The following is a 19,254-nucleotide window of genomic DNA, read 5'->3' as shown; positions in this document are numbered from 1 at the left end:
GATGGAAGGAGGTACAGACTTGACCTGATTGAGTTCTTCCACATATGAATCCCCCTGCAGAGTAGTTCAACCTATTTTTAAATCTCTTCCAAACAGAATGGGGAAAATCTCAGGGTTGCACAGCACATCCCTGCCAAAAGCTGAAAACCCTTTTCCCAGTGCGCTGTCAGCTTGCATATTTTGATCCCAGTCTTTCTTTTTTTTTTCCCCCAATACCAAGCAATGTGGTTGTTTTGGAAAATGCAAGAATAAGAAATTGTTACATATTTTCAAGACTTCAGAGCAGTGCTGTTTACCAGACATGTCTAGTTTTGAACCTGAGTTTTAGGGCAGTAAGAAATTAATAATGTGACAGTATTTTAAGAATCTACACCCTTGTACCGTGGTACAAGGAATACATTTTTTTTAATGTCCTGTTTTATGGCATGACACAAACTTGGTGCTGGTTCATGATGCCTTCATGCGATAGGTGTCAGACATCGAGGCCAGAGGAGCAACAGTGAGCTGGAGTGCACCCACCAAGCCAGAAAGTGAGAATGACCGCAAGGAGGATGACTCCAGCTTCCCGGAGCCTCTCTGCTACGAGGTCTCCATCTCAATTAGCGGTAAAGATGGGAAGTACCAGAGCATGTACTGGTGAGCATAACCAACCTCCACAAGTATCAACACCAACTGTTGTTGCAGATTTAATGTCGACTTTATCCTTATGTAACTCTAAAGAAGTTTATTTCTTTTCCCTTTGATGCAGCGGGGAAGAACTAAGTGCAACTTTAGAACACCTTCGGCCAGCAACAGACTACCACGTCAGGTGGGTTAAACCCTCCGCCTCCTTTTATGTTAAATCCAGTGTTGGTACTCAGGGGGAAAATATGTAAACATGTTGGTTTTTTTTCCCCCTCAGGGTCCAGGCAATGTGTAACTGTTTACAGGGAAGCCCATCAGAAGCTGTGAGCTTCACCACTTTAAGCTGTGAGCCAGATCCTCCCAATCCTCCCAAGAAGATCAGTGGGACCAAGAACTCACTTTTACTTCAGTGGAAGGTAAAAAAAAAATATATTTTTTTGATTGATGAAGCCACAGTTTTAAAGGTGGACAATGAGAAGCAGCAAACATACTGGGAGTTAGTGGTAACCATAATGGTAGACAGTGTTCACACATGTGCCCCCTTAAGGTGGAATAGTGGCTAAAAGATCACCCAGTTAAAATGCCTAGGCTTGCTGGGATTAGTAAAGAGGGTTATTTAAAAAAAAAAAAAAAAAAGGTCTGTTTCCTTAACAAATGTTACCAAGTCCCCTTCAGAGTAGTACTACTACTCCCTGTGTTTTCATTGATGTTGTTCCATGGTGAGGATTAATGATAATGGTTGCACCTCCTGAGTTTAGCAGTGCGCTTAACAAACAACCCTGCATGATCAGCAGACTTCACTGAATAAAATAAATCTTTAAAAAGTGTCAACATCAAAATGCGTGTGAAAGCTAGAGATCGCTTTATTGTAGTTTGTGAACTTTCTAAGAAATGGGACTGGATTTTTATAGGAGAGATGGAAAAATGTCCAGACTCTGTGTGCATAAATTCAGAATGTCAAAAAAAATAAGTTTGTATTAGACTGTTTATTAATATGTACATTTTGTACATTTAGCTGACTGAGATATTAAAAAACAAGCAAACTGTGTTTTATCTACAGGCTCCATGTGACAATGGTTCCAAAATTCAAAGCTACCAACTCCAGTGGGACGAGGTAAATTTTTATCTATTAAGAAACAGCATTCATGTTCAAGCAGTGTTCTGAGTTTCTTCATTTAAACGCTGTGCTCTGTTAAGGGGAAGGGCACTGGTGCTTATGAACAGTGCTACTATGGATCCCTGAAGCAGTACAAAGTGACCAAGCTTTCTCCAGCATCGAGATACTCTTTCCGCCTTGCAGCCAAAAATGACATGGGTGTAAGGTAGGTGCATTAACGTCCTGTTATTTCCTGAATGGCACGCTCTCTGTTGTCCATTATTATATTACTGTTTTCCTCCATCCACTGTCTTCATCTGTTTGTGTGTGTCTCACTGTGTTTCTCCTGTCTCTCTCTTTCTCCCATTCTTTCCCATCCTCTGTCTATCTCTGCCCTCTCCAGCGAGTTCAGTGAAGTGGTGGACCTGTTCACCTCATGCAGTGTGCCATTGCCACCCTTCCCTCCAGAGCTGGAGATGGCGGGGGTGACCTGGCTGTGTCTGAAGTGGCAGAGGCCTGCTAGCTCTCCAAAGGAGGATGACATCTTCTATAATTTGGAGATGGAGGAGGAAGGCTCGGTATGTCTCCTGTGTAAACCTAAAATCTTCTGAGCGTGTGGGATTGAAACTCATACGTGACACGGCAAAATCTGCAGACATTGTTTTTTATAAAATATTTAGTTTCCATGTGAAGTGCCTGCTGCATGCTTGTAGTCGTCCTTTAGATCCTTCTAAATCTTGATAAGATGCCTGATTGAAATAAATTAATATGATTAAACCGACACAGTCTTTAATAATAAGATGTCACAGTTGATTTTGTAGCTCAGAGGGGGAAAACTAAACGGTAAGGTCAAGAGATGTGTCTATAGAATTGCAGGAAGGGGTCAATGTCAATCCACAGATGTAGGAAGGGATGGGAGAAAATTTCAGCAGTATTAAAAGTGCTCAAGTGTAGGGACCCTCCATTGAAGCCGGTTTCTCCTGCCATTTAAAATATGCTAAGTCCATGTAGGCTTTCTTGGCCCAGACAGATTCCTTAATTACAAGAGTTACGCCTACTGGTTAAATAAAGGCTAAATAAAATGGAGCCGGAGGCCTTTGTCAGATGAGTAACAGAGAAAATCAAATGTCAAAAGTTGACGTGACAGTTGTAGCTGTTGTTCCTTTTGCCTGCACCTCAAGTGCAGGTAGACACAAAAACAAAGTTAGCTGCCAGGAACCACAGAGAGGTTTCCTCATCCCCTGCAGCTGTTCCTCCTGCAGACCACTTTGTTTTCTGTGCTGTAGTGGTTGTCTTGAAAGTCATTGCTCAACTGGTTGTTTTCTTGCTCCCTTTATCTTTTGTCTTTGTTTCAGGGGTATGGCTTCCAGACGAGCTACAATGGTGAAGAGCTCTCCTGCACTGTTAGGAATCTCCACAGGAGCACCAAGTACAAGTTCAGGGTAAGCGAGCCCTGCGATGTATGTAATCAGAAGGCTTTCTTTGGTCTCTAAGATGAGACTTTTCTTTTTTCTTTTTTTAAAGTTGTCACAGTTTGTAAAATATTAATAAAGTAGAATCCTTTAATTTGAAATAATTTGAACCCTCTCTTTAAATGAACAAAGTAAAAGGCAGCACATTTTATATATATATATATATATATATATATATATATATGATTTTTTTTTGAATAAAAATATGCACTTACAGTATCTTGCAAATTGCATTTCCTTTTTAAATACATTATTCAATGTTCCAACATTTTTGGAATCAGGGTTGCAGAGTGTGTGTGGAGGGGGCAGGTTTTAGGCGGAGAAGTTGCTGAGTCCAGTGTTGGCCCTGTGAGTCATCTGTTTTGCAAGATTCTGCTAGCAGAGCGGTGGGCAGCTGACAACATCAACAGGAGGAGCCAATGAGAAGCTAGTTGAGCAAAGTGTTTGAGCCCCGGTGGCCTTTTGGTTGGCAGGAACGTTACAGAGGCTTTGAACAAATAGTTGCCTTTGTCTATATGCCTTTATATTTCTGTCTCTTTCACCCACTCCTGCATGTCCAGTCTTTCTCAGTCTCTTTGTTGCGCTCCTGTTTAATTTTTAAATATTTACTAAAGAGTTTTAAGGAATAATCCTCACCACCGTTCTTCATGTTATTGCCAAAGACCAGTTCGAGAACACACGACACCCCTGATTTTAAAAAATGCGCTTTACTCCTGTTTGAGTCATGTTAAAAGATACAGAGCCAGCTTTTTAGGAGTTTACTGTGTCCTTTTAAACTAGACACTGTTTTTTTGGTGATAGGATCACGTCAGCTTGGACATCAATGAGTTCTCAGATCTAATCGATCTTAAAAAAATATTATTTTTGCACTAGCAATCCCATCGCCGCAGACATATAATAAACACCTGCCCGATTTCCCCAAACTGCCTTTGTGGTAGTTCGTATTACAGTAGGTGTTGAAAGACCACAATTTGCCAAGAGGATACGCACAATGAGACTTGAAAAACCTCACATTATATCCTCAGAAGGAAGTGGTGGGTTTCTGGTTTTAGTGCAGTACTCAGTGGCAGTAAATATAGAGTGCATAGTGACATCCTTTCAAATCCACTGCTGTTGTGTTGTGTTTTTTTATTATTGTTTTTTTAAATTATATTTTATTGCACAAGTTATGCCGTGTGACTATGTTTTACAACCTTGTCACCTTCAGTTTGGCTAAGCAGCTGCATTTCTAATCTACAGTTGCACTCAGTTTATCAGCCGGCGCTCGGAGCTGGATCACAGGTGTTCAAAGTGTCTCCCCTCTCATAATCGCTGTTATTTTCCTGCAGCGAGTGACAGTAACAAGTGCTCTTTTTCTGCCCCGTGTTTCACGAAGAAGAAATCAAATTAATTAATGGACTGATAATAGAATTTATCTCACGTGGCCAGTTGAATCCACACTACAGCGTTCCCAAACACGAAACTGTCAGAAAAGTATCACCTAAACAAGCTACCATATGGCTAAATGATAGAAATGTTCATTAGTCATCTCGAGGCATCCTCGCTCCCTCATTTCCAATTTTCTCGCTGCACAGTGTGAAGGCAGGCTGTGTGCTGTGCAGGTTTGTTTGGTACAATATGTGGATGAACTCTACTCAGCAGGCTCACAGAGATTTCTATATTATGGCAGAAGCGGCGCTGAAACGCAAACTCCAATAAAGCTTATTGTCTCATTTCATGATTGCAGCGCTCGTGGTGTCTAAACAGTTTTGTTTTGTCGATTTAAGTCCTCTTTTTCATATTGTGCTATTTGCCCGAGGCCATTTTAGTTACTGGCATACTGTTTACTTTGTGTCTTGGATCTGGTCTGTGTTGTTGTCAGGGAGAATGACCTTTATACCCTTGGTCTCGTTTACTACCTGGGCAAAAAAGGAGCTGATTTCCTGACGGCAGTTACAACTGTATTTCTGCACCTCCTCCAGGTGGCGGCATACAACTCGGAGGGCAAGAGCAACCCAAGCCAGGTGGTCGAATTCATCACAAAACCAGACATACCTGGATGTCCCTGCAAGCCTGTCCTCAGAGGAAGAGTCCTGCCCAGCAGCTTCAAAATGGCCTGGGGTGAGCTTTCTTACTGGGTGCCCTTTTGCCTTATTAAAACCTTTCACTCTTCATGTAGTTGACAGCCTGGCAAGTCCAGTTTACAATATCATTTTTCTCCCTGAGCTCTGCCTGGCCATATGAGGCGGATGACATCCCAAGCTGTCTGTGCTATAGATGACTGACAATTCTCTTCAGACATACGCATGAATCCTTCGTACACCTCACCGGACAAACACATCACTCACCAGTGAACGCGGTCTCTGCTTCCAGAAATGTCATAAAAAATGTTGTTTTTTTTTTTTATTTTAAATCTGAAGTTGTGAAGATACTTTGAAACGTTTCTGTGCACCAAGATGAATTCAAGAAGTGTGAGACACAGGAGGGAAAAAAAGGCGACACCCTCGGCCTGTCTTTCTTTATCTAAGTTTGCAAATTGTACTCGGAATACTTAAGTTTAGCTAATATTAGATCACAAGGAATGTTAAAGGAATTAATAGTGTGTGTGTGTGTGTGTGTGTGTGTGTGTGTGTGTGTGTGTCTTTAGACCCCCCTAAAGATGATGGTGGTGCAGAAATCACAAAGTACGTCGTGGAGCTGTCTGAGGGCATCAGTGGTGAGTTCCACATGGTGACTGTAATTAATCTGAAAATCGTTTGTAATTTACTGAAACGATTTTAATATAAAGAAAAATGTTTGTGTTTTCTCCTTTAGGCTCATCGTGGGGGCAGGTGTACTCAGGGCCAGCTCTGGAACATGTGTGTGAGGGCTTGAAGCCCGGCTGCTCCTACCAGACGCGAGTTTACTGCATGAGCGAGGGGGGGCAGAGCCCGGTGAGTCATTCAACGTCAGTACACGTGTGCACATGGTTGCGCACGTAGCCTTGTGTTTCACCACAGGAATTTTGAGTTTGATGCATCAGTTACATATTTATTTGATAGCAGGGAGAAAAGGGAACATAAAATTGCACCTGTTTAGTTTTTTTTTTTAAATAATATAAAGACTGAGATTCCTGTTATTATTAGGAACTGTGACAGAGATTTTGTTACCTTGTGACATAATCAGCATCACACCAGACTTCAGCGTATTTCATCTGCATTATTTTCCTGATGGCTTTATTATTATTATTATTATTATTATTAATGTTGTTGTTTGTTGTTTATGCATTTTTTCAGCTGTTATTCAAACTGTTATTGTGTGAGTAGGCAGCCAGTGTAGATTTGATTAACTTTTACACAAACCATCCTAGATATGCGATCTATTTATGGCGAGTGTTAATGGGAAATTGTCATTCAGTCAATCTCTTATGTTGGAGATTAGACTATGCTTCCTGGTGTGTAAGTACAAGACAAAGCCTGCTAATCGATTACCCCTCCCTGCATGTGTCAGAGGATGTTTTTCTTAATTAGTTCAGTTCGCAGACGCTCTTCATTAATTTCTTCATCAGCTGTTTGTGCATGCATTTATTCAAGATGGAGCTGGTAAAGAAACATGAGTCATGGTGGCGAGTTCCTGCTTTTTGGTGCAGCACAATGTGACATAACACTCACATGTTTTTTTCTTTTTTTCTCCCTTTTGTCAGTGAAGTTGAGACTGTAACTCACTAGTGAGAGAGTCTAAGTTTATCCATAAACACAGCATATGCTCGTGTCCTTTGATCGACGCGTTCACGTTTGTCTCCCCTTGTAGCCTGAATTGGTCCGATAAGCTGGTGAAAATGACGATCTGTGTCGTGTGTGTTTTGTAAGAGGAGAGCGTGAGAATGTGAATTTATTTTCTGTGGGTCTTAATTGGTGTGTTGTCTTCACTTGCAAGCTGTCAGAGACCCTGCAGGTCCAGACTCCCGCAGTGCCCCCGGGGCAATGCCAGCCCCCTCGGCTGGTGGGCAAGCCCAAAGCCAGGGAGGTGCAACTGCGCTGGGGTGAGTCATTCTCTCCAACTTAGATCTGTGTGGGTTGTATTTCTAGCTTCTGTTGATGCATTTATTTGTCTGGCCAGCTACCTCGGTACAGTAATCTCTGATTATGCAGTTTGAATTTTGCTGTTTGTGCATTTTAGCTTTGTTTATACACCCCCTCCCCCAAGTATATTGATTTTTTATAAACACTGGTTTGTACAAATTTCCAGGTCCGCCTCAGGTAGACGGAGGAAGCCCAGTGACGTGCTACAGTGTAGAATTGAGCGGGCCACAGTCTGAGGAAAGCAGGGAGGTTTACCAGGGTCCAGACCTGGACTGCTCTGTGGGAGGGTTATTACCTGGTAAAACCTACAGCATCCGGCTCAAGGCAGCAAACAAGGCTGGGGTGAGAGACTCTTAACACTGAATAATACAAGAAGGGATCTTTTGTTCTTCGTTTGCCATTGTGCATTCGACCCTCTCTGAGTAAATGCATCTTAGAAGTGTAGTACGGACATTTCTGGTTGTATAAAATAGCTTTGGTTGTTTTTGTGTGAAAAGTTCGGGCCTCTTTCGGAGCGCTTTGAGGTTACGACTGGCCCTGGGGCCCCCGAGCAGTGCAAGGCTCCCTCCACCACGTGCAAATCCCCCAGCTGTGTTGTTGTGACCTGGGAGGTAAGACTGGTTTATACTGTTTGTTTTCCCCTGTATTCAGACTCGAGTGTCACGTGCATCATTCTCATTCATTTCTTGTTTGGTATCTAGGCGCCTCCTTGCAATGGAGCTCCGGTGACTGAGTTTCGTCTGGAGTGGGGAGCAGCTGAGGGCAGCATGCAGATTTGTTATAGCGGACCGGGAGTCAGCCATGAAATGAAAGGCCTGCTGCCTGCAACCAACTACTTCTGCCGGGTGCAAGTGAGCGCTTTATCATTTACTTTTTCATTTCTCGATTTACACATCACCTTTGACTACATAAAGAATATTATCTTAACTTACAACCTTATTTCAGTGTGATTTAGTCTGAAGATCTGCTAATAATCCGAGGGACTCCCAGTAAAATGAAGAATAATTTTAACTTTAATTTGAGCTCTGAACATAAAACTGACACTAGGCCAGCAGAGTAGGAAATAACTAGAGCAGTTCTGCCTCAGTTCTCCGATCCTTTGAGGCACCAATTTCAGCATGAAATGAATATTTTTTTAATCTTAATATTTGTAATAATTTCTGCAGCCTCACTAAATGGCATCAGTTTCTTTTTTTTTTTTTTTGGAATATAATAACTTTTAAAGACGGTTTTTTTTGTGGATGTCATCTTTTGTATTGTATTTCTTTGGTGCATTAGATTTTTGATATGACTTTCTTGGGTCTAAAAATGTTTCCGTTTACACTGGAACTCCATCTTGTGGTCAAACATAAATGTTGTGCACGTGTCCTTCTGCACCACAAGTGGATATCGATGTCAGCTTAGGCTCACTCTTGCGTCTTGTCTTGTATTTGTCGTGCAGGCTGTGAACGTGGCTGGCGTGGGTCCCTTCAGCGAGGCGGTGTTGTGCCTGACGCCCTGCAGCGTGCCTGCAGCTGTCAGCAACATATATGTGCTGACACAGTCTGAGCTGCAAAGTTACGATACTCCGGTGGATGCAGATGATGAAGATGAGGAGGAGAGTGAATCCCAGCCATCACCGGTCTACTCGCCTTCCACCTGCTTGGGTATTTACTGGGATCCGCCATGTGATCACGGCTCTGAGATCACTTCCTACCTGATTGACATCGGAGAGCGACAGCCCATCACTGTCGGTCCTGTCACCAAACACATCATCCAAAATCTGCAGCCTGACACCAGCTACAGGTCGGTTTTTATGAAGGTTTCAGATGTAAGGAGCTAATGTTTGTAAATTATGTCTCAGCGCTCACATGGCTTAAAATGTGAATCAATTAGTCACACACACTTGTAGATTAGCTTGAACTGTGATGCTTTGTTCCGAAAGACAACTCAAGCAAAATGCAATTAGTTACATGTGTAACTCTAGGCTGCTGTGAAGAGGTAACTGTTCAGGAAACAGTTGGGCTCCAGGACGTAAAAGATTTTGTCTCAGGCTGGCCGTTCGTCTGTATTTCTGCCTTGTTCAGAATAATAAAACTAATCCAGAGTTGATGGATTAACATTTTAAGAGGGTTCAGATTGAATGAATTTATTTACTGTCAACTTTCATTGAATATGTACATAAGATACAAAGTCAAGGACATAAACTTCTACTCTGATGGTCACCATCATATTTCTTCTTCTTCCTCCTCAGGATCCGAATCCAAGCCCTTAATAGCCTGGGAGCAGCCCCCTTTAGTCACACCTTTAAGCTGAAGACAAAGCCCCTGCCCCCGCAGCCCCCCCGCCTGGAGTGCACCGCCTTCAGCCACCAGACCCTCAGGCTCAAGTGGGGCGACGGCCCAGCCAAAGCCACCTCAGATGCCCTTCAGTATCAGCTGCAGATGGGGGACAAGAACGGCAGGTTAGTGGGTCATTAGTGAGGTGAGAGGAAGCGATCTGACAAGAGAGAAACCGATAAGAAGGGAGACCGGAGTTTGTGCTAAAGCTTCAGATAACTGTATTCAGGAGGACGGGGTGATTGAAAATAACGCACCAGACAAATGGCCTTAGAAGCAGAAGGAGACAGGAACTGATGATCTGGCTTTTGCCACCGTGTTTCTCACCGCAGATAGAGATGTCACTCGAGTCATTTTGCTTTTTCTCATATTTATCCTTTGCTCGTTAAATCCTCTCTCTTCTTCCATGTTCCTGTCATTGCAGATTTATATCCTTGTATAAAGGACCATGTCACACACACAAAGTCCAGAGGCTTAATGAGTCTACCTCTTACACGTTCCGCATCCAGGCCTTTAATGAGGCGGGCGAAGGGCCCTTCTCCAATGTTTACACATTCACTACCCCACGTTCTCCTCCAGCTCCTCTGAAAGGTACAGTTTTTCTAGCTTTTGTTTTTTTTCTGGTTCGTTCTGTCTATCCAAAGCATAACAGTTATTATCTTTACAAACACTCGCTTCTTGACACTGTGCTCATCTTTTAACCTGAGTTGACCCAAGCTTGCATTTGAGTAAGACCCAGCTGCCGTATATATATTTACTTGTCTGCTCTCATCAAAAAAGTCGTGTAGATCAGCTTTGTGGTCTGGCCTCTGCCAGCCTCTGCAGAGCCTCTTTTGATCCTAGGCGTTGAAGTCAGTAATGAGGACGTAGGCTTTATTCTCAGTGCGGCACCTCTTTTGAATCAGGCAGTCATGTGCCAGATTGCCAGTGTTACTCAACACTGCCTGTTTCCACACACGGTGAAGAGGACTCTCAAATATAGACAGTTTGAATTCAGACGAGCCATTTCAGCATCGAGTTTAATGTCTAATATCATAATGGCACAGAGGACTTAAATTCTCCCTGCCGCTCTGTCTCTTCATGATTACCAGGCCGCTTTCAGCCAGTCCAGTACAACCACGGGGTTTTTTTTATTGTCTTTGCTCAAATTGCCACCTACCTAAAGAAGAGCGTGACTCATAGTTTTGGTGCTCTGCTAATGGGGAAAAGTCACATTAAGTTCTGTAAAATTCACCCTTTATCCATCAGCTTGAGTCACTGTTCATATAAAAGCAGGTACTCTCGTATTAAAGGATCTCTGAAGGAGCTCCATTTTCAAAAATCCCCTGAAGCTCACATTCAAAGTGGGAGTTTTTTTTTTATGTATGAAAAATGTTTAAGAACTTTGATGTCTCTTACTGTTTTGTCAACAAAGCTACATCAAGTTATTTTGTAGATTACACATTATTTGGGGCTCACTTCAAATAGTGTTGCGGTTACTTTGCTCCTTTTTGCACACGTCGGTTGCAGTACTGTACCACCCTTCAAAGGGAATCTCAGATACATTGAAGTTCAGTTTACCTGTGTTTACATGAAGCCCGTTCATAGACTGGATATAACAGACGGATATACCGATCAGGCATAACATTATGACAACTGACAGGTGAAGTGGATAACACTGATTATCTCTTCTTCATGGCATCTGTTAGTGGATGGGGATATATTAGGGAGCGAGTGAACTTTTTGCCCTTGGAGTTGATGTTAGAAGCAGGAAAAATGGGCAAGCGTGAGGATTTGAGCGAGGTTGACGAGGACCACGCCGTGATGGCCAGACGAGCATCTCCAAAACCGCAGCTCCTGTGGGGTGTTCCTGGTCTGCAGTGGTCAGCATCTATCGAAATGGTCCAAGGAAGGAGCAGCGGGGAACCAGGGACAGGTCACGGGCAGTCAAGGCTTACTGATGCGTACGGGGAGTGGCGGCTGGCCCGTGCGGTCCAGTCCAGCAGACGAGCTGCTGTAGCTAAGATTGCTGAAAGAGTTCATGCTGGTTCTGATAGAAAGGTGTCAGAATAAACAGTGCATCACAGTGAATGGGGCTGCATACTGAAGACCAGTCGGGGTGTCCGTGCTGACCTCTGTCCACCGCCAAGAAAGCACCAACAATGGGCACGTCTGGCCTGGTCTGATGAATCATATTTTCTCTTAAAATCACATGGATGGTCGGGTGCATGTGCATTGCTTACTTGGCACCAGGATGCACTATGGGAAGAGGGAAAGCCGGTGGAGGCAGTGTGATGCTTTGGGCAATGTTCTGCTGGAAAACCTTGGGTTCTGCCATCCATGTGGACGTACCACCTACCTAAGCATTGTTGCAGACCTTCAGATTAGCTCAATGACATTGCGTAGAGAGCTTCGTGAAATGGGTTTCGATGGCCGAGCAGCTGCATCCAAGCCTTGCATCCCCAAGCACAATGCAAAGTGCCGGATGCAGTGTTGTAAGGCCCCTCGGCCCCTCGGTCCCAGTCAAAGGAACTCTTAATGCTTCAGAAGACCAAGACATTTGGGACAATTTGATGCTCCCAACTCCGTGGGAACAGTTTGGGGATGGCCCCTTCCTGTTCCAACATGACTGCACACCAGAGCACAAAGCAGCTCCATAAAGACATGGATGAGCCAGTTTGGTGTGGAAGAACTTGGCTGGCCTGCACAGGGTCCTGACCTCAGCCTGATAGAACACCTTTGGGATGAATTAGAGTGGAGACTGTGAGCCAGGCCTTCTCTCTAACATCAGTGTCTGACCTCACAGATGTGCTTCTGAAAGAATGGTCAGAAATTCCCATAAACGCTCCTAAACTTTGAGGAAGAGTTATTTCTGCAAAGGGTGGATCATATTAAACCCTATGAGATGTCACTCGAGTTCATGTGTGTGTGAAGTTCAGAGAGCAAATACTTTAGGCAGTATTGTGTATCTAATTTCACTCATCAAAACTGAAGTGTAGTTTTGATGCAGACACCTTGGGCAGGCACACAGTGAACCTGCATTTATTTATTATTAGTTAGATATTTCACCCACTGTTGTCATCAAGGGGAAAACTATCCATAGATTTAAATAAGCAGTTGCAGTATTGCTCGCCCTCATAGTACTTTCTCATTGTTTTCCATCTGTTTTCTACCTTCACCCCGCAGCCCCTAAAGTGGAGCGTCTGGATGACAACTCCTGCGAAGTCACGTGGGAGGCCCTACCACCTATGAAGGGGGACCCAGTAATCTACAGCCTGCAGTGTATGACAGGAAATTCAGATTTTAAACAGGTACAGATGTTGTTGTTTGAAGGTTTCTTGCTGCCCCTCTGTTTGTGTGTGTTTTTTTTTTCTCCTGTGTTACCTTCAGCTGACCTGCCATTCATCACAGTGGCCTTTTTTATGCAGAGTGGGGATACAGATGGATCCCAGGGCCTTAATGTTTTTATGTGGCTTTGCAGCATTCTGTATTCCTCCCAGCTGGCTTTAAATTGCCCATTATGCAAAGGTCATTGATCCATGAGGTATACCAGGTGTCTAACCCCTGCCCACACATTCATCATTCTCAGCGGGCTCCGGCCATGTTAACATGAAATAATGGCCACTGCAGGCTTATGCTAATCTCACCACATCATACATGGCAATTGAATCGGGAAGCTGAAATATGTGGCTACCCTCCCTGTTTGTTTCCCTCTTGTCAGTCTCAGTGGCTTGGATTCAAAAGCCCATATTTAAGAAAGTAATTTTCATACTGCTGCTAGTATTTAAATAACTCTGCTCCTATAACCTCCTGCAGTAATTTTGTCTCTCCAAAAGTTTTTAATTTCAGTTTTTATATGCTGGGCTTAATTAAACTTTAGGCTTAAAATGAAAAGTTTGTTCACTCGTTAAAGTGTCACTACGGCAACAGAGCAGATCAGGTTCACAAGGCTGTCTCTAAAAACTTGTGGGTGTGTCAGCCGGGCAGACGGCTGAGGCAGATGGCGACGAACAACACGAGTCTAATGAAGTGAATCAAAAATACTGTCGACTGAAAATAATAAAAGCTAAAAGAGAGATATATAACTGTTTCATTATTTCTGACACTGAAGATCTGAAAGGCAGCATTCAGTTAGAGCAGCTCAGAAGCAGTAAGATGGAGGGTACCTCTCATCTGCTTTGTTCAATACACATCACAACAAGAGCCCCAAAAGAAACACCATTCTGTCCCGTCCTGCTTCTTATACCCTGCTTTTAATCTCCTCTCAGGCTTACAGAGGCTCTGCCACGTCCTTCAGCGTTCAGAACCTGCAGGCCAGCAGCGACTATCGTTTCCGAGTATGCGCCGTCAGGCAGTGCCAGGACGCCCCGGAGCTGAGCGGTCCCTACAGCCCTACGGTGACGCTCTCCTCCCAGCGGAATGATGCAGCGCTGGCCGCCAGCGTGGCCGGCTCGGCGTCCAGGACCGGCACGGAGTGCAGCCGAGCCAGACAGAGCCTGAGCGACGAGCAGTGCGCTTTCCTCCTCCTCATGGTTTTCGCCGTCATCGCCATCCTCATCGCTTTTGTCATCCAGTACTTTGTCATTAAATGAGCAGTCTGCGCCCCTGCCCCCACCCCCCCAGCTTCAGGGTTATAGCTTTACTCTCCCTCGCCCCTCTGTCTCTCTGTTGTTTTGTATTCTTTGTTTTGTACTTCCTGTTCTCCGGTTTCAACAGAGTAATTGCATTAGCCGAACTGGGGTGCAGCAGGAGGGCGGGCGAGTGGGAGCTAAATGGAAGTTATAAATTGAGGATGTAACATCTCATTTGGCACTTGTGATACCTTCCTGACTCTCCTGCCTTTGTCACCCCGCTCCAAGTTTGTGATATCTGTTGAGTGCAGATCCCTAATCCATCGTGATTAGCTTCCTGTGCAGAAAGAAACGGGATAGGGTTTACTTTGGGGAGGGCCAGAGAGAAGCGGCACGTATATAACATGTATAGAAATAGTCATTATTTATATTTCCATTTACATGTCCAGTATGAAACTCTTTTTTGATAGATGTGTTCCAAAAAATAGTATGTAGGTGTGTAAACCTATGTGCTGTTCGATCCCCGGGACCTGGTGGGCCAGTGTTTGCACAGTGAGGTGTGTCCAGATGTGTTTATTGTATGTAGTTTGTGCCACCGCGGTACACGGCTGGGAGGGCCTCAGGGCCACATGAAGGGACTTAAACCCCACACACACACACACACACACACACACACACACACACACACACACACACACTCTGGAGTTTGTTCGAGAGGTTTAGTGAGAGGAGAAGCTGAAGAGATGATAACCTTGTTCACATTATAGAACGTTCATTTAGCACTTTCCGACCTTTTTGATGTTGAGAATGTTTGAGGATGCAAAAATGACTGGAGAAATGTTAGTATATTTTTGTACAGTGAAGACGCAAGGATCTGTAAGTTTGAGGAGAAAAAAAAACTCAGTATAAAGTTAGAAAACAAAAAACCAAACTAACAGCGAATTCTAATTATTTTTACTATCATATAGTTATACTGTAGCTTGTTTTTACAATCATGCAGCTGCTTTACTCTGAAATATTGTTGTTCAGCACAAAAAATGTATGCTTTCCTGTATGTTCTGTTTTATTTCGTCCCCCGCCCCTCGGTAATTGATTTTTGCACCTTTAGTGAAAGAAAACTTTGACTGACTGCGTCTTGGTCTTGTGATGCATTTTATAGAATACACCTTGAGATTGTGCAAGCCCTACATGTGTTTTTGGGTGTTTTTAAAAGTTGTAGAGTCACGTGTCACTGAAACAGCTTATCAGCAAAAAATTAAAAAAGAATAAAAAATTACAAAAAAAAAAAAAAAATGGAGGGGAAATAGCACGAGTTGTTTCAGAGGCCTTAATTAGAAAGGAAACAAATTTCGGGTGAATTTTTTTTCCTTAATTTCTCTTCAGTTCTGATGGTTTTCCTTTAGTGATAGGAAACACTACAAATGTGTTTTTATTTTACTTTTTTGCTAAATTCATTTCGTGTTAGTAAACATGCGTAATCATGAGTAATTTCTGAGAAACGGAAAGTAGTTCCATGTATAAAAATCTTTATTTTGGTTTCTTTTGTCAAGTCATACATGTGTGAAGTATATTTTTTTATGATATTGAAGTAATATAAGTTAATACTCTCCAGAACATAAAAGGAAAAAATCCTGAGTAGTCACGAATCATCGAAAGCAGAAACAAAATGTGTTTATCATGCACTTCCTGTGAATCGAAATTTGCCTTTTCTCTGTGTGTTAAGTATTTGTAACAGATTGCGAGGCTGAGTGTTCAGTCGTGATCTGGCTGTAGAGTCTAGTGTTGTTTGGTTTGGGGGCCGATAACTGCTGTCGCAACTGTAAAAACGAAACGCAGGTACCTTGCAAAACGTCCTGGATAATTACATGATTTGGTCCTTCAGACATTCTGCAAATGTCTCCTCTTGTCATTTAAAAAAAAAAAAAATTCAAAATCCTATTTTTGATAGCGATTGCAAAGTGTGCCATTTTAACACCTCTTCACCCGGGGGCTTGCTACCTTTGGCTGGGGAGAGTAACAAAATGATACAAAAATGAGTAAAATATGCACAAACAGACCATTTTTATGTAATTTTAATGTTTGCAGTTACCTCATACACCGTACATTCCAAAATGAAAATTTGTTATACTATACATACTACCAGACATATCACTTTACAATGTTCATTATGGGAAAAAATGTATAATCATAAATATGTATCTAAAGTGTATCTGTATAGTCATGATATCTAAAACGGATCCGTGCACAATAAAAAGTTTATAATTCTTCGTCATGCTTCAAGTTTGTACATATGTGTGTGTTTGATTACTTATTGCTTTATAGCAAGACAGGCTCATGAGTGACTGGCTTGTGTTTGGGGGTCAGTTACTTATAAAAGAAATCTGGCCATAGATTGAACTTACTGTACCATTAACCTAACCTAGAAAAATTCACTTTGTTTTTCCCCAGTAAAGAACTGCTGCTTCTCTGGTGGAAAGTGGTTATAATATCCAAAATTCAAAGCTTTTTCTATCCTCCAGAAGGAGGCACAAATCTCCAGGAAGGACATCCTGTATTTAAAAAAAAAAAAAAAAAAAAAGCCAAACATGTATCCATCCACTGTGGCAACCCCCTTGTTATACAGTTGTGTTCAAAATAATAGCAGCACATTTAAAAACATGAATAAAGCTCAGAATCCTTATAATAATTTTTATTTACAGGCATTAGGGACGCTGCACATTATATTCTAAATCAGAGGTGTCAAACTCGCATCCGGCCACGCCCCCTACGTCCGGTCCGCTTTTTGATGTAAAAAATGACAATTTGGCCCTTTTGGTTACTTTTTGGACATTTCGGTAACTCCTCCTGTCAAAAAAGTAACTTAAAGGGTTAAATTGTCATATTTTTGACATAAAATCGCGGACCGGAAGTAGGGGGCGTGGCCGGATGCGGACCGCGCGTTTGAGACCCCTGTTCTAAATCAAAACATGTAGAAAAATGTATACATTTTCCAATTACTTTACAGGAAATGAAGAAAAATTAATGTTGAGCTGTTTAAAAAAAATAGCTATGTCTGCATTTTTCTTTTTAAACTCAAATATTCACTTTATGAGCTGAAAAATCTTTAGGAATCAGCATTCCTGTGAATCACTAAACTAATATTTAGCACCATAACCACTGTTTCTGAGAACTCCTTCACATCTGTGTTGCATGGAGTCGACCAACTTCTGGCACCTGTGAACAGGTATTCCAGTCCAGGATGATTTGACAACTTTCCACACTTCCTCTGCATTTCTTGGTTTTGCCTCAATAACAACATTTTTGACGTCACCCCACAAGTTTTCTATTGGATTAAGGTCCGGGGACTGACCACTCCATAACTTTAATTTTGTTGGTCTGGAACCAAGATGCTGCTCGCTTACTGCTGTGTTTTGGGTCGTCTTGTTGAAACACCCATTTCAAGGGCATTTCCTCTTCAGCATAAGGCAACACGACCTCTTCAAGTATTTTGATATATGCAAACTGATCCATGATCCCTGGTATGCGATAAATAGGCCCGACGCCATAGTAAGAGAAACAGTCGAATATCATGATGCTTGCACCACCAAGCTTCACTGTGTACTGTGGCTTGAATTCAGTGTTTAGGGGTCATCTGACAAACTGTCTGGGGCCCTTGGACCCAAAAAGAACAATCTTACTTTCATCAGTCCACAAAATGTTTCTACATTTCTCTACAGGCCAGTCGATGTGCTCTTTGGCAAATTGCCACCTCTTCAGCACATGCCTTTTTTTCCACAGTGGGACTTTATGGGGGCTTCTTGCAGACAGATTAGCCTCACATAGGCGTCTTCTAATTGTCACAGTACTCACAGGTAACATCAGACTGGCTCTGATCACCTGGAGCTGATCATTGGCTGAGTCTTTCCCATCCTGGGTAGTCTTCCGTTTTTGTCCACATCTCTCTGGCTTTGCTTTCCATTTTAGAGCATTGGAGATCATTTTAGCCGAGCAGCCTATTGTTTTCTGCACTTCTTTATATGTTTTCTCCTCTCCAATCAACATTTTAATCAAAGAACGCTGTTCTTTTGAACAATGTCTGGAACGGCCCATTTTTCTCAGGTTTTCAGTGAGAAATGCATGTACAACATGTGTTGGCTTCATCCTTAAATAAGGGCTACCTGATTGACACCTTTCACAGAATGAATGACCTCACTGACTGGACTCTATACTGCTCTTTTTTTTGAACACGCCCCTTTCAATTAATTATTCAGTTACACAGACTCAGGAGCATGCTTCTCATAAATGTTGGGTCTGTTGGTTTTCTATGACTCTACTAGACCTACTGGTAAATGATTTGCCATGTAGTAATATGATTTTTACCAAAAATATTGATTGATCTGGTTACTCATGTTGGACTGCCATTATTTTGAACACAACTGTATAAGGGAAACTTTAGAACTGCCTTAATTCTTTGTGACATCGATTCAACGAGGTACTAGAAAGATTCCTCAGATTTTGGTCAACACTAACGCAATCACGCAGTTGCTGCAGATTTCTCGGCTGCACATCCATGACAGGAATCTACCGTTGCACCACAAACACCCAAAGGCGCTCTACTGGACTGAGATCGGGTGGCTGTGGAGGCCGTCTGGGTACAGTGAACTCACCGTCATGTTGAAGAGACCAGTTTGAGATGATCTGAGCTTTGTGTCGTGGCACGTTATCCTCCTGGAAGAAGCTATTAGAAGATGGATACACTGGTAATACAGAGATGGGCATAGTCAGCAGTGAAACTCTGGTAAGCTGTGGCTCAGCTGGTACCAAGATCATCACACCACCACCAGCAGCAGCCTGAACCCTTGATACAAGGCAGGATGCTTTCGCATTTACTCCAAATTCTGAGCCTGCCATCTGAATGTTGCAGCAGAAACTCCTCAGACTCGTCAGACCAGGCAACATTTTTCTAATCTCCTGTTGTCCAGATTTGATGAGCCCTTTGTAAATTATAGCTTCAGCATTCTGCTCTTAGCTGCCGCAGCCCATCTGCTTCAACAACATGTTGTGCAGCCAGAGATGTTTTTCCGCATACTTTGATTGTAGCAAATGATTATTTGAGTTACTGCTGCTTTCCTACATCAACGAGGGGCTTCGCCTCCAGAGAACTGCCACTCGCTG

General features: G+C 42.8%; 1 protein-coding gene across 3 annotated transcripts in view; it reads left to right on the top strand.

Moving 5' to 3' along the window:
* Positions 1-16,367, top strand: part of fndc3a (fibronectin type III domain containing 3A) — a 51,833-nt gene extending 35,466 nt beyond the window's left edge. For all 3 annotated transcript variants that reach the window (XM_030745200.1, XM_030745199.1, XM_030745201.1), the window contains exons 8-26: positions 470-636; positions 749-808; positions 902-1,040; positions 1,685-1,738; positions 1,822-1,946; positions 2,124-2,298; positions 3,076-3,162; positions 5,154-5,292; positions 5,819-5,887; positions 5,986-6,104; positions 7,087-7,192; positions 7,399-7,574; positions 7,730-7,843; positions 7,934-8,083; positions 8,674-9,017; positions 9,466-9,675; positions 9,975-10,141; positions 12,716-12,840; positions 13,798-16,367. In XM_030745200.1, coding sequence (XP_030601060.1) covers positions 470-636; positions 749-808; positions 902-1,040; positions 1,685-1,738; positions 1,822-1,946; positions 2,124-2,298; positions 3,076-3,162; positions 5,154-5,292; positions 5,819-5,887; positions 5,986-6,104; positions 7,087-7,192; positions 7,399-7,574; positions 7,730-7,843; positions 7,934-8,083; positions 8,674-9,017; positions 9,466-9,675; positions 9,975-10,141; positions 12,716-12,840; positions 13,798-14,121 — 2,850 coding nt within the window. In that variant the 3' untranslated portion in view covers positions 14,122-16,367. The remainder of the gene's footprint in view (positions 1-469; positions 637-748; positions 809-901; positions 1,041-1,684; positions 1,739-1,821; positions 1,947-2,123; positions 2,299-3,075; positions 3,163-5,153; positions 5,293-5,818; positions 5,888-5,985; positions 6,105-7,086; positions 7,193-7,398; positions 7,575-7,729; positions 7,844-7,933; positions 8,084-8,673; positions 9,018-9,465; positions 9,676-9,974; positions 10,142-12,715; positions 12,841-13,797) is intronic.
* The last annotated feature ends 2,887 nt before the right edge of the window (positions 16,368-19,254 follow it).

Source organism: Archocentrus centrarchus, chromosome 13, assembly GCF_007364275.1.
Source record: "Archocentrus centrarchus isolate MPI-CPG fArcCen1 chromosome 13, fArcCen1, whole genome shotgun sequence".
NCBI classification, from domain to species: Eukaryota; Metazoa; Chordata; class Actinopteri; order Cichliformes; family Cichlidae; genus Archocentrus; species Archocentrus centrarchus.
The sequence above is the reverse complement of the archived record's forward strand: the minus strand, read 5'-3'. Positions and strand labels throughout refer to the sequence as shown.